This window comes from Electrophorus electricus, chromosome 6 (assembly GCF_041902795.1).
Source record: "Electrophorus electricus isolate QZ-2024a chromosome 6, ASM4190279v1, whole genome shotgun sequence".
In the NCBI taxonomy this organism is placed as follows: Eukaryota; Metazoa; Chordata; class Actinopteri; order Gymnotiformes; family Gymnotidae; genus Electrophorus; species Electrophorus electricus.
In genome coordinates this window covers 30,834,850-30,850,121 of record NC_137502.1, presented here as the reverse complement: position 1 = coordinate 30,850,121, position 15,272 = coordinate 30,834,850, and the positions used below count along the sequence as shown (strand labels likewise).

Here is a 15,272-nt window from a genome sequence, read left to right as displayed (position 1 = left end):
AAAATCCTCCCATCTGCATAGTTAAAGCAGCTATCCACGAATACATATACGCATAAGGCCCTGAAAAAGAGTGTAAGTCTGCAATAATGTATATTTAGCATAACAATAGCAGCTCCGACCGCTTACTGGATGACTGGGCCATTCTGTCCAGAGAAGAATAGCTACAGGAACCAATCAGCTCCCACAGACGTTCTATGGGCTCCGGTATCTCTGTGCCCCACCCCCCCACCTCACCCCACCCCACCCCACCACCCTCAGCAAAAAGCCCTGCGCGGATCAATGCCGTCGGAACTCATTTTCTCTTCCCGGCTACGTCAGCGGCTACCAGCCGAGCACTCTGGTCGCGCTGAAGCGGCTGCGGGAGTTAGGTGCCGGCTGCGTTTAGCGCGTAATGGCTCTTTTTGCTTGTAATAAAACAACGTGATGAACGACCGTTTTTCTGTTGCGCTAGCGTCTAGCCCCAAGGCCTTCGCTGTTTATGTTATTGACCAGGGAGATAGGGGTTTGTCAATAAGGGAGTCTTATTAGCTGGCTTTAATGTGCTTTCGTCCATTCCCCGATGGTCACAGGAGTCAGTTGCATGTTGTAATAAAGCATCATAAAGTATAAGTGAAAGACTGTGGGTGAATTTTCATGGAAGAACCTCTGAATAAACACAGCAAAGCTGTACTGTTAATCAAACCTTTTTTAATTAGCGTCCCATACTAAAGTACATAGGAACACTGTTTTTCATGCAAATGTAAATGAAGAAGTTTTGTTTTAAAATGTAATGGATATCCTATTAAACATTACAACGTGCACTTGGACCTTCTCGGAGAGCTTAGTATCCTTTGGAAGATGAACACTGCTTATAAGGACAACTGGTGGGTCGTGTGTTCATGGTTACGATGGGAGGACGTCGGGCTCCCTCTTGTGGACAAATTACAAATGCACACCTCAACCACAAGTTACATCATCATTTATCACTTTTTGGGTCTGCATTTGATATCAGCAGACGCAGTCGACCCATAGGCTTGTGGTACTGAGTCATTGAAAAGTGCTTCAGTAAAAAGTTATTCCACAGCAAAACCAGTCACACACACGGTGGAGCAGAGGTGAGAAAGCCTTCACACAGGGGAGTGAAAACAGGTGTCGGCCTCCACAGACACAGTCTGAAGCCATATTCCAGTTAACCCCATACACTTTAAACAATGCTACACAGTTTCACCATCTTTAGTCATTTTTGAATAAAAAAACGTTCGATTAGCATAGAGCAAATCCAATACCTAGGTCTTAACATTTTTTTTTATAGCAGACTGAGATCCCAACTTCTAAGTTTCAAGAAACAAGAAAGCAGATATGAAACAAGGAAGTGGTGGAGAGAGTTGCCCGTGGAGCTTCTGATGACCTGGAGCTGGTTGCTGGCCTCCCCGACTTGCTTTACAGCACTCTCTTTCTACCTGGTTCTCTCTCCTCTCCTGTAGAAGTAGGTCACGTATTCACCTGTGTCCTGCAGCGGCCTATAACGAGGCGGTGTTCACTTCAGTGAAAATGCTGACAGGCACACCCCTAGCAAAACTCTGCTGTTATAGCCATGTAACAGCTGATTCAGCGTGCGCGGGGGTTGGGCGGGGGAGGGGTGTAGTCGCAGCGGCGTCGTGAGAGGCCACCCTTCATGCTGCATTTGGACTAGTTTTGTTGTGTCTTTTGTAACTGTACGATGTTTACACTTTGGCTTCGGAAAGGAAAGGCTGATCTCGGATCAGCAGTCGTACCACGGCACGAGTGGCCGGGCCAAGGCGCAGCCGCACACCATTTACGGGAGTTTACTGGGGGGGAAGAGAAAAAGCAGTACCCTACAGCAGAGGTCAGAGGTTACACTGCTCTAAGGTCCTACATCCACACGGCATAGCACAGAGGGAGAGAGGAGAGTGAGGGAGAAAGAGATTAATTAACTGGTAATAATTAATAATAACAAAAATAAAAATGCATTCATATTTGATTGGGTTCATTTTCTCGAAAGTTTAAAAAGAAAAGAAAAGCAGCAAAAAGGGGATGGTTGTCATGGTGAGCGGTGAGGAGGCAGACGCATGTGCGGTGAGGAGCGAGATTTAATAAGGGCAAATCCAGAAGCAGAGTCATCTAGGCAGTCCAGGGTCACAGAGCCGACACAGAGAGTATGAGGATACATGACTTAACAAAACAGACACACACACGAAGGCAAACGGGGAAGCAGGCTATAACTAAGGCTAGGAAACACGAAGGCACGGAGTACAAAGAAACAACCATAAAGAAACACATTCAAACAATGAACCGCCACGACCAAGGCACACAACAGGGTTTAAATACATGAACTTCACAAAACTAGAAATGAGGGACAGGTGTACGCAGCCAAACAAGGAGAGGACAAAACACAAGGAAGGAAAAACACGGAAGGGAGCGAACGTGACAGCGGTGTTAAAACGGGTTCTGGGGAGTCCCGGGCTTTGACCTCGTGGTTAGGCAGCACATGATCTATTACAAACCAATAACAGACATAAATGACTACTGTCAGAGAGAAAGAGAAAAAATGGAAAAGCCACAACCACAGCATAAGGGGAAAGTAGACCTGCTGTGATAGGCCATGCAGCAATGTCCAATTCAAGGCCCTGTTACAGCAACATGGTGACATTCTTTTAATTTATCATTTGCTGCTAAATATATTTACCTCAGAGGCTCGTCAGCACAAAAACACTGCATGTGAAGGCCGAGGGAATGTTTTCACTCCCCTGTGTGAGGCTTTCACACCTTTGCTCCACAGGCTGTGTCTTACTGGGGTTTCTGTGGTTTTCTTTTTACTGAGGCACTTGCTTTTATGAGACGAAGTGCAGAGCAAGACACCAGAGGACCAATCAGCACTCAGCACAGTGGCGAAGGTACAAGAAGCCTCTACCCGAACAGGTATTCCCTACTTGAACTTAACTTGTTTGAGTACTGACACTGCGCCGGGAAAGACTCCATCACTAAAAGCCTTTTTTTTAGAACGTTAACGAGAGCAGCAATGGACCACGCAAATAGATTTTTTGTAGGTTTTCTGATTTGCTTCGGTTTGTTTAACCACTCGCATTCCACGGAAGACGACATTTATGCGAAGGTTGTGAACCTGTTGTCCCCAGGAGAAGACTACCTTTGTGAAAATGCAGTTCGCTCCTTTTTCATGCTCCTGGAGAAACGTGTGCAGTGCGCCGATGTGTCGTGTGAAAAGGTACGGCTCTTTGCTCCTGCTTCAACGCTTTAAGAGGTCGAGGTCCAACGCACAACGTGCGCTACAGGTCCGTGAGCAGCGAACTTGGTTATAAGTTTGGATAATTGAGCCATTCCTTCCACTTAAAGACTACTCAGAACGTTTAAATCAGCTAGGCGTGTATACAATACACAGGTGATCCGGGTTTTTTTTTAGGACTGTGGACCATCAGCCTTGAAGTTAAATGAGAGGCACCTTTAAAATGGATTTGTGAAATGTTATTTTATAAAAAGTTATTACAACGCTAGATAGAACATGCATGTCTTATACAAAAACATGAGTCAATTTTTCACATTTTAAGCAGTTAATTGATCTTTATATAACCTTTTTAGAACAAATGTTTTAAGTCTTGTAGTGTTTGTGATAAATTATATCCGTCAAATTGCCCAGTATTTCTACATGCGGGGTAACGCTTTCGCTTAGGAACAGGCGAGAGCCAGAATGCATACACAGGGAGGCGCTTTACTAAGTGAGGGAAACCGTCACAGAGGGCAAAATCAGAGGCGAGGTAACGAACAAGGCAAATGACAAGACAAGGGCGCTGTCTAAGAGCACGCATAATCATGACGGACAAAGCAGACGCACCAGAATAACCCACAACTACAAGACGAAACCCAAGGCTCAAATAAGCAAATCAGGCACTTAACAGGTTCAGGTGAACATAGGAACAGGGAGAACCAAAACATGGACTGGAATTAGAGCAGACAAGGGGCAGTGAAAACTAAACCAAGGAACGGAACGGAGGCATAAAGGAAAACTGACAACAGGGAAACCACAGAAAAAGGGATACCCAGGGGTGGCCGTTCATGACAGAACCCCCCCCCCCTGCACACAACAGGACCAGACAGGCCAGAATCAGGGGCGGAACACGACAAGGAGTAAGCACTGGAACAGAAGACGCACTGAAGCAGACCAAGAACCAGACGTAGGAACAGAGGCAGGAGTTCAGGTAAGACAAGGGGCAGGAACCAGAGGGCCACATGAGGCAGACACAGGGCCAAAGGGAGGAGCCAGGGACAAGTCAGAGAAATGCATGGAGCAAACAAAGGGACAGGCCCAGGTGCAGGACTACATCCAGGGACATACACAGGATCCCACCCCATACCCTGGAGGGGTACAGGAGTCCAGGCAGATTGAGGGACGGAAGAAAGCTGGGGGGGTGGGGAGTCGGACCGGCAATGCAGCCAGAACAGGAGGCAGGTGCAGAAATAGGGGAGGAGGGGAGACACTGGTAGAAGGCACAGGGATAGGAGCAAGGGCCAAGGTAAGCATCCTCAGCAGTACAGACACAGAAACCCCCCCCCCCCCCCCAAAAAAAAATGGGACGGGCAAGGAAACACTAACCAGTTTTACCAGGATGACAAACAGGCATGGATGTACAGACAGTAACAAAACCGGGAATAGCAGCAGGCAACACAGGAACTGGAGACACTGAAGCAGACATGGGAGCAGTGATGGGGCTGGTGTTGCAGCCTCAGGGAGCAGAGGAGTTTCAGAAGGGACACCTGGCATAAACAGTTTGTTCGGGTCTGGGAGGCTGACGGAGGGGCCCCTCCAGGGCCACCAGGTACAGCCAAGGAAGTCCCAAATGTCCTTGGAGGCACACCTGTAGCAGCTACAGGAGCCACAGGGGAGTCTCAAGGAGCGACCGCATGGGCAGGCCAGGCAAGAGGTGCCGGGACAGGCAGAGACAGGCTGACCATCTCCATGCCAGGAACAGGGACCAGTTGAGCAGCGTCCTCTATCCAGGCACGGAGTCTGGCTGGGGGTCCAGCAGTGCAGGTCGGTCCCGACCTACAGCTGGCACAAACGGGCCAGGACGGACCAGTTACTTCAGTCAACAGCAGGCCCGCAAGGTCCAGGGGTGTGGCTTCAGCAGACAGTGGCACTGCAGGGAGGTCTGGAGGTGCAGCTAAGGTGTTCAGTGGCAGCAGGTCCAGATGCCGGACAGCAGCAGGTCCAGGATGCCCAAAGATGGGGCTGCGATGCAGGCTCTGGAGGCATGGCTACAGTGGTCAGCAGCACTACAGGGAGATCCAAGGGTGCACCGACAGGCACTGACCGGGAACAAGAACAGATTGAGACCTCTTGGGTGGTGAGGATAGGCCAGGAGGCCACCACTAGGCCAGGAACAGGAACAGGACGTGCGGCATCTTGCATGCTGGGGACTGGAACCGGAATAGACTTGGCAGCGTCTCTCGCGCCAGAGGCAGGGACTGGATCAGGTCAGGCAGCAACTTCCACGCTGGAGACAGGGTCTGGTCAGGCTGCCTGCTCCACCCAAGAGGCAGGGACTGGCTGGTCAGTTGAGCAGGGAGCAGCTACAGAAGGCAGGTTTGGTGGGGTTGTAGCAAACCGTGCTGTTAGCACACAGAAGAAGCCTTCCACAGTCCTAGCCTCCTGAGCTCCATGCTGGAATATTATCTCTGCCCACTCCAGTGCTTTACCCCGAAGAAAGGTCTTCATGAACAGCACAGTCACTAGTTCAGGGGGTTTAGGGCAGGTCAGGTACTAGAGGTAGATGTGGCACTGCATAAGGAATCTCCCAACCAACTTGTCCTCCTAATCATACTCACTAAGAGTTGCCATAAGCGAGGGCAATACCAGGGCCTTCCCATCCTTGAGCATGGAGAGCAGAGTCTTAATATAAGCAAGCTCCCCCTCTGGGAGTAATTCAGTGTCCCTCAGTGTGGCATGAGTGTTGATGAACTGAAGATGACAGAACACAATGCAATGGACTGACACCCTCCTGCTGCATTCTCTTTAGAGAGGCTGGGTTATTCTAACACGTTCCCTTAGGAACAGGCAAGAGGCAGAATGCATACACAGGGAGGCAGTTTACTAACAATCACAGAAGGCAAAAATCAACAGAGGTGAGGTAACACATGAACAAGGCAAAGGCGATGTCTATAATAGCAGGTGTGATGGTCACATGACAGACTTACCAGAATAACCCACAACTACAAGTTGAAACCCAGGGCACAAATAACTAAATCAATCAGGCACTTAACAGGCTCAGGTGAATATAAGAACAGGGAGAACCAAAACATGGACTGAAATAACAGAGCAGACAAGGGGCAGTGAAAACTAAACCAAGGAACAGAACGGGGGCATAAAGGAAAACTGACAACAGGTAAACCACAGAAAAAGGGATACCCAGGGGTGGCCGGTCGTAATATCCTGTATCAATCGGGGAAAATCCATCTTTTTCCTTTCCGTTGTGTTACTTACCATCAAGACTCGCAATAATGTTGATGGAATAAAGTCTTCTGCGACTTTTTTTTTTAGGTGTCCCAAAACGATCTTTGAAAACTTTGTACAGAATCATTTAATAAAATAGGTTTTTATTTATTTATTTATTTTGTTTGTGGTGGAATCGTTCGTAAAATGAAAAAAATAAGGCCTTGTTAAAGTGATCCTTCTAAAGAAAGGGCTCTTTGAGAAACTCCCTGTGGCTTTTTACTAACAATGGCTTATTGAAGTCCATAATTATTTGAAATCAGGATCAGGTGTAGGCAGAAGAGGACAGATCTTTTCTATCAGTATAACTTTACTACACATAACATTTTAGAACTGCTTTTCTCAGGTGGGCACCATGAACAACATGACTTCCATAAGAGTTGCACTTTAATCTCCACTTAAATAACTCATATCATTTCCCAGTTAGTTCCTTTACAGAGACGGATTGTGTGCAATCTGTTTTTCACAGCCTTGCCGTGCGATAAGGTAATGCGAAGCTCAGGATAAGCCAACAGCTCTAAAATTCCAAGTTTCCCACAGTCTAACCTCATCCATTCTGACTGTGCTTGTTGACATCTGTCCATACAAAAAGTTCTATTCACTCTGTTAGGGTTGTTGCTGACCTGGGCACATAGTCATGATAAGTCATCATTTAGTCTATACTCCTGTTGAATGGGTATCCTTGTAACATTGTCTCTGCATAATATTATACTAACGTGTCAGATGTTTATTGTGACTCCAAATTCGGCTTTGAAATGCGAGTTACTTTGTAACCAAAGACAAATTCCTTATATGTGAGAACATACGGGGCCAAAACGACAACAACAAAAAAACATATTTTGGAGTGTTGGTCCACTAAATCTGTCCTTCTGTGGGCATTTGTGTGTCTGTAGTGCCAGTTAGAGAAGAGCATAGGACAGCTGGTCAACAACTACTCCAGCTCCAGTGGTCTGCAGGTGGATGGCTTCTTCAGGCTGGCTGCTGCGTATTGCTTGTTCCTCAGCTCTGCCTCCAGCACATGCACAGCCATTCAGGAGGGTCGCTGGGCACAAGAGACAGATCGCTTCATCCAGTCATTCAACATCCATGGTGACCAGGGAAGCAACCACGACCATGGGGTCGGCATGGAAACAGAGCGCTTGGAGAAACTTCTACATGACGTGGAACAGTATTATATCCCTGAAGGGCACAGTCTGGTAAGTAGGCCCTATGTTTAATGGATCTGAATTCCCTTCTAAGTGTTATGAGGATTGAAGTAAATCTTTTTTTTTTTTTTAAATCACACACAAAAAACAAACAATTTTTTTTTTTATGTACTCTTCGTAGGCCTGAGATTCGTAATGAAGGATTAATTTACATTTTCCTACATCACATACTTTTCCAGTGCTCATACAAATTAAAATTCAGAAAATGTCAGCGCATCCCAGATGAAACCCTGAACCTGGACTTTCAGTTGAGGACAATCTGATGACAACTGCCAGTGATTGCCACCTATTGCTGTTAGTAATGTTGTTTTATATATGTATGTTATATTTGCTGTAGCCTTGCCTCTCCCTCTCTGACATCGTTAAAGAGAGTCAACTGACACGGACCGATGAAGGCCATCACACAGACTTGGACGCAGTGCTTGCCGTTATAGTCTACCATGCCTTACTTGGAGACTGCATGGCTGCACGCACCCTCCCAGGAGAGGATTTCTTCATGGATTACATATTCAGCCACTTCGGCACAGTCAACATCACCGTACAAGGTGCGATGGTGACTTTTGCAGATGCATGATGTTGAATCAGCAAGGCAGCCTCCCTTCCATTATCATGTATGACGCTAATGACATCTGTTCACTGCTGTGATGACACCCTCATGGTGACATCACCTGTCCTTGAGAAACAGTGGACCTCTGTGTTTAATATAACAAAAAAAAGTGTTTATTGTGCATTTTTTCCATTATGTTGACATGTTTGTGTCTACACATGTTCGATTTAAACTCTGTTATTGTCTTGTGTCCCTGTACAGATCTAAACAGTCTGATGCAGGCACTGAACCTGGGACAGACGGAAGAGAACAGCGTGGACGCACATGACCATGACCATGACCATGACCATGACCATGACCACGACCACGACCACGAGGCCCAGCACGAGGACACGCGGCGGCTCCCGCGCGGTACACACACTCACGAGGAGACTTCTGCCAGTAGCTGGGACACGGTAATTGCTGCAATTCCATCCAGATCAGGTCGCCTCTCATTCCAGCTCGCCAGTGTGTCCCGCAGCTGACTGAAGCCTCGGCACGCTCTGCCAAAGCCCCGATGAACCCAGCCATGCCGAACTGGCCGATCCAAAGAGAAGGGTGGTAGTACTGCGCCTTCACTCGGGTCTTGTCTCATAATAGCTACTTTAGCTATTACAAGAGAAATCTAATACAATAAATATATTACAAGAGAAATCTAACAGCTACTTTAGCTATTACAAGAGAAATCTAATACAATAAATCTATTACAAGAGAAATCTAACAGATGGCTTTCAGGTGAGCGCAAGCAGACTACTTCCGACGCGATAAAGGGCTTCTACGCCACGCACCACTGGCCGCGCGCTATCACACGGGACATTTCCGCGGCCGACGGAGAGCTAAATGAAGTGCATTTGGCTGAGGCCTCGGAGGGCAAAAATGTCGTTTAGCCGCCACATTTCACAAGGGTGCGAATCGTCTGGAAGAGCAAGAAATCACGTTCGGGCTTCTAACGCGGAATGTCAGCAGCAGCTATTAGGGGGTGATGTGTACGGGCCGATGCCTTGACACATGCTGAAGTATGATAGCGATATTTATTTGAAAACTCAAATTTATGTGAGGTTTCGCCTGCCCTCCGCAATCACAGTTTACACTTGTTAAACGGAGGCGCACACATGCTATCTCCCACCCAGTGCGTGATGAGTACTTAAAAGCTAAGCTGCATAATGTTGTGTCCAATTTTGGAAATATGTTATTTGCAGCCTGTGTAAACAGCAGTCAGTGGTAGAGTCGTAATGTCTGCTAAGTCCAGTCACAAGCTTGCTCCATGTGATTATCATCTTATGAAATAACATCATTTACGACACTGTCATTCATTATGAGATTAAAAACATGCCTAATTTGCTTTCACACCATATTTCTTACATGCTTCTAAACACTTTTAAAGTTTGCATTTGCATATTGTAACTAATCTAAACTTTGTTTTACAGGCCTGTTTCAGTGCCGAGGATTTGTTGAGGATCTACCACATGAACGACACAGGACTGAGCAGAGATCAATTCACACGGCTCAGCCCTGCCTTGATCCAGCAACTCCTCAGTAAAGCCTGTGCTGAGACCAGTCCCACTACAGTGCCCTCCGTTGACTCACTCAGCACCACTGAGCGTGAGTCTCTGCCCTAGATGCCCTTAATTCCAAGGTCTTGTGATGCGGTTCAGCACTGACAGATACTGAGTGTTCCAGTTTAAGTTCCTGTTTCTCTGTTGTCCTAGTGGCTGCACGGGTGTCTATCTCCATCACAAAGACAAAAGCTATCACACTATTTGTAAAATAAGTAAATAAATTAAATTAGTCAGCTGAAATGATAACTAAATGTTATCTTAGTTTAGCTCATCTTACCAAGAAGGTAAAAAGGCTACAGTGGTTTCCAGTACTGAAACATCACCCTGAATTTTTTTCTCTCTGCTATATATCTGCCTTAAAACTCTGTCAGTCAAAACCAAACCATGCTGCTTCTCTTTCTCACCCATCCTCTCTTTCTCTTCAGAATACATGTACGCCACCCTGGCCAACGCGCTGATCTGTCTGACGGCCATGCTCGGCATCGTGGTCCTGCTGTGCAGCTCATACAGTGGCCCCTTCGAGCTCTCCATCCAGTTCTGCATCAGCCTGGCTGTGGGCTCGTTGACCGGCGATGCTCTGCTCCACCTCCTGCCCACGGTGAGGAGTGGTGCCTGCACGGGGCCCCAAACGTCCAGGGCTCCAGGGATCGTGCAGACGAGGCCCGGCCATCGGGCTTGCGGCCCTGCTAGGACACACCTACCACTGCCGTGTGCTTTGTAAAGGCAGCTGGCGAACACGGTTTTGTGAATTATCTTTGATGTTCAGTGCTTTTAGAATTGTGGAACAGAAGATGGGATTTGTGGCATTTATAGCATAGCTTTACATTTATATAGCATCTATATTTATATATGGCATTCAAATGAGCGATTCTGGGCTTCTTCGGTGTACTAATTCTCCATAGCGCCAAGCTGAAAGGAGAATAATAAGACATATGAGGTACAGAAGCTTCTGCAGGTGGATATGGTCTATAGAGGCCATCAGTTGGGTCCTGATTACAGACACCCATATAGCATTTCTTTTATATCTCTGTTCTATTTCGAAAGCTTCTATGAAACCAAACAGTGTAATCAGAATGTTTTCAGGACTATAAGATTTGGAAATGGCTAGTTGTACTCAGTTTACGTTTCAATAGTAATAATCCTGCAATGACTCAGAATCACCCTTTAATAAATTTCCATCCTTCAACAAATTAAGGATGCTTGTATAATCTACAAAACAAGTGGCATTATACTCTGAATAGTACATCTGCAGTGAATTACATAAGTCAAAAAACTCATATACATAAAAATTTAACTGAGTGTAGCACTAACTGATCCCTGTGCACTAAAGGGAGAGTAAGTAACGTGTTCAGCTGATAATTGGCATTTATGTCTGTGGCTGTGTGCAGAGGTGTTTTCCCTTCTGCCATCGATCTCGCAATATCACCGTGTCCTCAGCACACCACCATCAGGAGAGGATGGGGCCCACGTGACCCCCCCCATGCCCACCCCCCATCTCTTATTCCCACTGGGCTGTTCCTCACGGCCCCACCTCCGTGGGTCCCACCGCCTGCCGTAAGGGCATAACGGCACTCTTTTGCTGATTGTGTACAGCGCAGGCAGAAAATAACGGGATTAACCGGCTGGAACACAGAAGCCTCTAATTGAACAAAAGGCTGCAATTGCTTCACAGTGCTTTCGGGGAGAATCCGCGGAAAAGGAGTTTTAGCTGAAGCTGATGGTGTCATCAAGGTTATGATTTGATGGCCTTTTGCCATTTCTCTGTGTTTGTGTGTGTGTGTGTGTGTGTGTGTGTGCGCTCGTAGTTCTTGGGCCTCCATGTGCATGGGGACAGTCAAAGTGACGGACATGGCCATTCAGAGGAAAACTCTGATTACACGTTCAAACTGCTGGTGCTTCTGGGTGGCATCTATTCCTTCTACCTGATGGAGGCCATTTTTTCCATCATCACTCGCAACGGCAGCCAGTCTCCTCATCATGGAGTAAGTCACCAATAACGAGCAAACACATTGAGGCCTTTGAGCTAGCAAATCAATGAACAATGGATCACCATTATACATGGCTTCAGTAAGTCTAATGCAGCTCCTTCATATAAAACTGTGTACAGTCTGTTTCTTTGAATGTTTCGCTCAACTCAGTTGAATATGCCATTCAGCTGAGCATATGGGCCCTGCCTGGCCTCACTCAGCATTACGCTAACTGTAATCTTAAACATTTGAGCAATAGCTACACACCAGTTATCTCACACAAGATAACATGTGATCCTCAATCTGAAATCTTTGGATGATTTTTGGAGTTCTGGAACTTATAATTCCTTATTAACTTATAACTATTTAGACTCCCACCAACTCCCATAGAACATAGACTTTGGAGACTTCTCTTTAATTCATGTTTTGGTTATGTTATGAGGCATAGGCACCAGTAAAGGTTTGCCCAGAAAATTCTATGTAAACAGTAACTCAGTAACTGATTGAGTAGCCTAGTAACTGGACATTCTCCACTGTAGTTCAGTGATATTGTGGTTGGAATGGAAAGGCCCAGCTCTCAGCCAGGTGTTGCTCTGTTTCTGCTTCAGGAAGATGCAGACCCACACCACTGTGACCATGGCAGGGTCCTGCAGATGTGCCAGAGAGAGAGGAAGAACAAGCTCTCCACCTCACAAGCAGACCTGGTAAGACAGCCACTCTAAGCAGCCTGATGCTGAAGAAATGCCAGCTGAGCATGGTGGGCCCAGAGTCAGGGGAACAGAGAAGACACACCGACATCAAACTGGGATCTGTGGAATGACAAGAGAAAGAAAAGGCAGTTGCGAAAGAGGAGTTGAAATATGCAGTGGAAAATGCAGGCACACATTCCAGACGGAAGTACGATAAGAGTCCTCGGGTGGTTTGGCTCTTTCAGTGTGGCCTCTGTTTCTGTAATTAGGCTCCTTGGCTATAAGATCGTTTTCTCTGGCTGGTGCACTGCTGAATGAATAACAGCTTTGTCCTTTGCTTTTAGGTTGATGGGGAAAACCATGTTAAGCCCTCCCCAGAAGCAGCCCCCTGCACAAGAGGTGAGCTCTACGCCTCTGACCGTCGTGTCGCACCGAGTCGCACCGAGTCGTTAAGCCCTTTGCTGTCCTGGCAGAGGATCACACAGACCTCATATTGTTAATTACACATGCACGTGCCAGGGGAACTGTAGAACTGGGGAACTGCACAAGATGAGCTGGGAGGATTATATTCTATCTATCTTTCTTTCTTTCTTTCTTCCTTCCTCTCTCCCTCTCTCTCTATCCCCCCATCCTACTCCTCCCCCAGAACAGCGGCTGCTTCCCTACATGATCACCATCGGCGACGGCATTCACAACTTCGCTGACGGCCTGGCGATTGGCGCCGCCTTCTCTGTGTCCTGGCGCTCAGGCCTGGCCACATCATTGGCAGTGCTGTGCCATGAGCTGCCCCATGAGCTAGGTGAGCTACACACACACACACACACACACACAGAGTTTACTGTGCCATTACATATAAGGGTCAGTTCGCACAACTTGTTCAAAACAGATGTTCCTATGGCGTTCTTATGACCGTCTCCCCAGGAGATTTTGCCGTGCTCCTGCACTGTGGCATGTCGGTGAAGAAGGCCCTGCTGTTAAACGTTGGCAGTGCCCTGACCTCCTTCATCGGCCTCTACATTGCCCTCTCCGTCTCCACGGACACGGCGGCCAAGGAGTGGATCGCGGCGGTCACCACAGGCCTCTTCCTCTACGTGGGGCTTGCCGACATGGTACGTTGGATCCTCCTTTTCTCCACCCATATTCCAAAACACAGATTCCCTCGCAGAACAAGTCAGCATGAGTGGAGTCTCGCGCTGACGCATCGTCCCGTCTGCGTGGAATACCACCGTTCGCGTAAAAGTATGCCCCACTCCAACATGGCTACACTGGTGTGCTGCCTTTAAGTGAGTGCTGCTGTATGTGTGTCTCCCATCTGTAGCTTCCCTCCATGGTCCACGTGGACGCTAATAGGCCGTGGCTGATCTTCGCTCTTCAGAACTTGGGGCTGCTCACCGGCTGGGGTATTATGCTGCTTCTCTCCTTCTTCGAGGACAAGATGGGTGTGTAGAGACAGCGTCGCATTCCCCTGCTGGATGGGCACCTTCACATGCGTCCTGCTTCTGTCCTTCCCATTTTAAGAGAGCATGTTGTTATTGAACCAGAGTGGCGCACACAAGACGATATGCAGTGTCAGAGATGTGGTGGGGAAACTGGCAGCGTGACAGGAAGCCTGAATGCACATTATTAGTTGTTTTTGTCATGGACAAATGAATGCGAACACTGTTTTTGACATGCCTGTGAATCAAAACTGAACTGACCTTCCATCAAAGTTCAACAGTTTTATATGTGTGTGTGTCCAGTGATGGTGGGTGCTCTGTCCTGGTCTTAACCTCTTTACCTGCACGCCATGCACTCCCCCAGGGGCTGTGGTTTGCAATTGAAAGTATATTGTGTGCAAAATTGGCTGCTGCTTTTCTGTCAGTGATTTTGAACATTCAAATGATCAGCTCCTACGCAGGAAAGGCGTAGTCAGTTAATGTGCACGTCCGTGCGTGTTATGGTACGATTCTGCCACTGAAGTGATGTGTAACCCCGTTTAATGTCTCGTATATTCTATATTTAATGGGAGGGGACATGAACGTACATATGCCCTTCGGATTAGCAGCAGCGTGTCAGAGTGATATGTAATAAAGTAATGAGGTCACGCTGCCCTATACAGCAGTGATAAGTTCGACAGACTGTCAGAGTCCACTGGTTCAAAGTACTTTCAGAACTTGCTCTTTGTCTTACAGAAACTTTAACTAGAGACTAAAATTAATATGCTTTCTGTCTTCTGTACAGATGAAGTGAGGCTGTAATGCAAAGTTGATTTACTACAGTTAATTCTGCTTTACTTTCTTGTTTGTTTTTTCAACAATATAGCCAGTAATAAAGCAGTCAACTTTTCTATCATCTTGAATTTGTTCTCCTTATTAATCCTGGAGCTTAACAGTCAATGACTAGAGAGGGTCAATGCTTTAAACCTGTGGGGCAGAACTCAGAGATAAGAACCCGTCTAGGACCCGTCTGAGAGATGCATGCCTTTCTCCTCTGCCATAGAAATACCACAACAGTCACAATTCATAGGAAACTTTCTAAAGCTGTACTGGCATTTATATCATCCATGACATTAAAAAATCCTCTGTGAAGACAATTCAAGAAGCAAAAGGTCCTGCAAGGATCCCAGCTAGTCGACAGGAATTGCAGGAATTTGCTGAAACCAAGGGCTATTAAATCTCCAAAACTTCAATTAAACATCAAATTTGGTTTGGTCATCTTAGCAGAGGTAACCCTCCACTCTCTTCAAACCATAAACATAAATGCTTGGAGTGGAGTAAAGCTTTGA

General features: G+C 46.8%; 1 protein-coding gene across 1 annotated transcript; it reads left to right on the top strand.

The window, feature by feature from the left end:
- The first annotated feature begins 2,966 nt into the window (after positions 1 to 2,966).
- On the top strand, positions 2,967 to 14,815 carry slc39a4 (solute carrier family 39 member 4). The gene is made up of 12 exons (XM_027001414.3): positions 2,967 to 3,223; positions 7,396 to 7,698; positions 8,045 to 8,252; positions 8,516 to 8,709; positions 9,721 to 9,895; positions 10,278 to 10,450; positions 11,658 to 11,834; positions 12,428 to 12,523; positions 12,853 to 12,907; positions 13,155 to 13,307; positions 13,430 to 13,617; positions 13,827 to 14,815. Exons 1-12 carry the CDS (start codon positions 3,020 to 3,022, stop codon positions 13,953 to 13,955), a joined length of 2,055 nt encoding a protein of 684 aa, XP_026857215.2. The 5' UTR covers positions 2,967 to 3,019; the 3' UTR covers positions 13,956 to 14,815.
- The last annotated feature ends 457 nt before the right edge of the window (positions 14,816 to 15,272 follow it).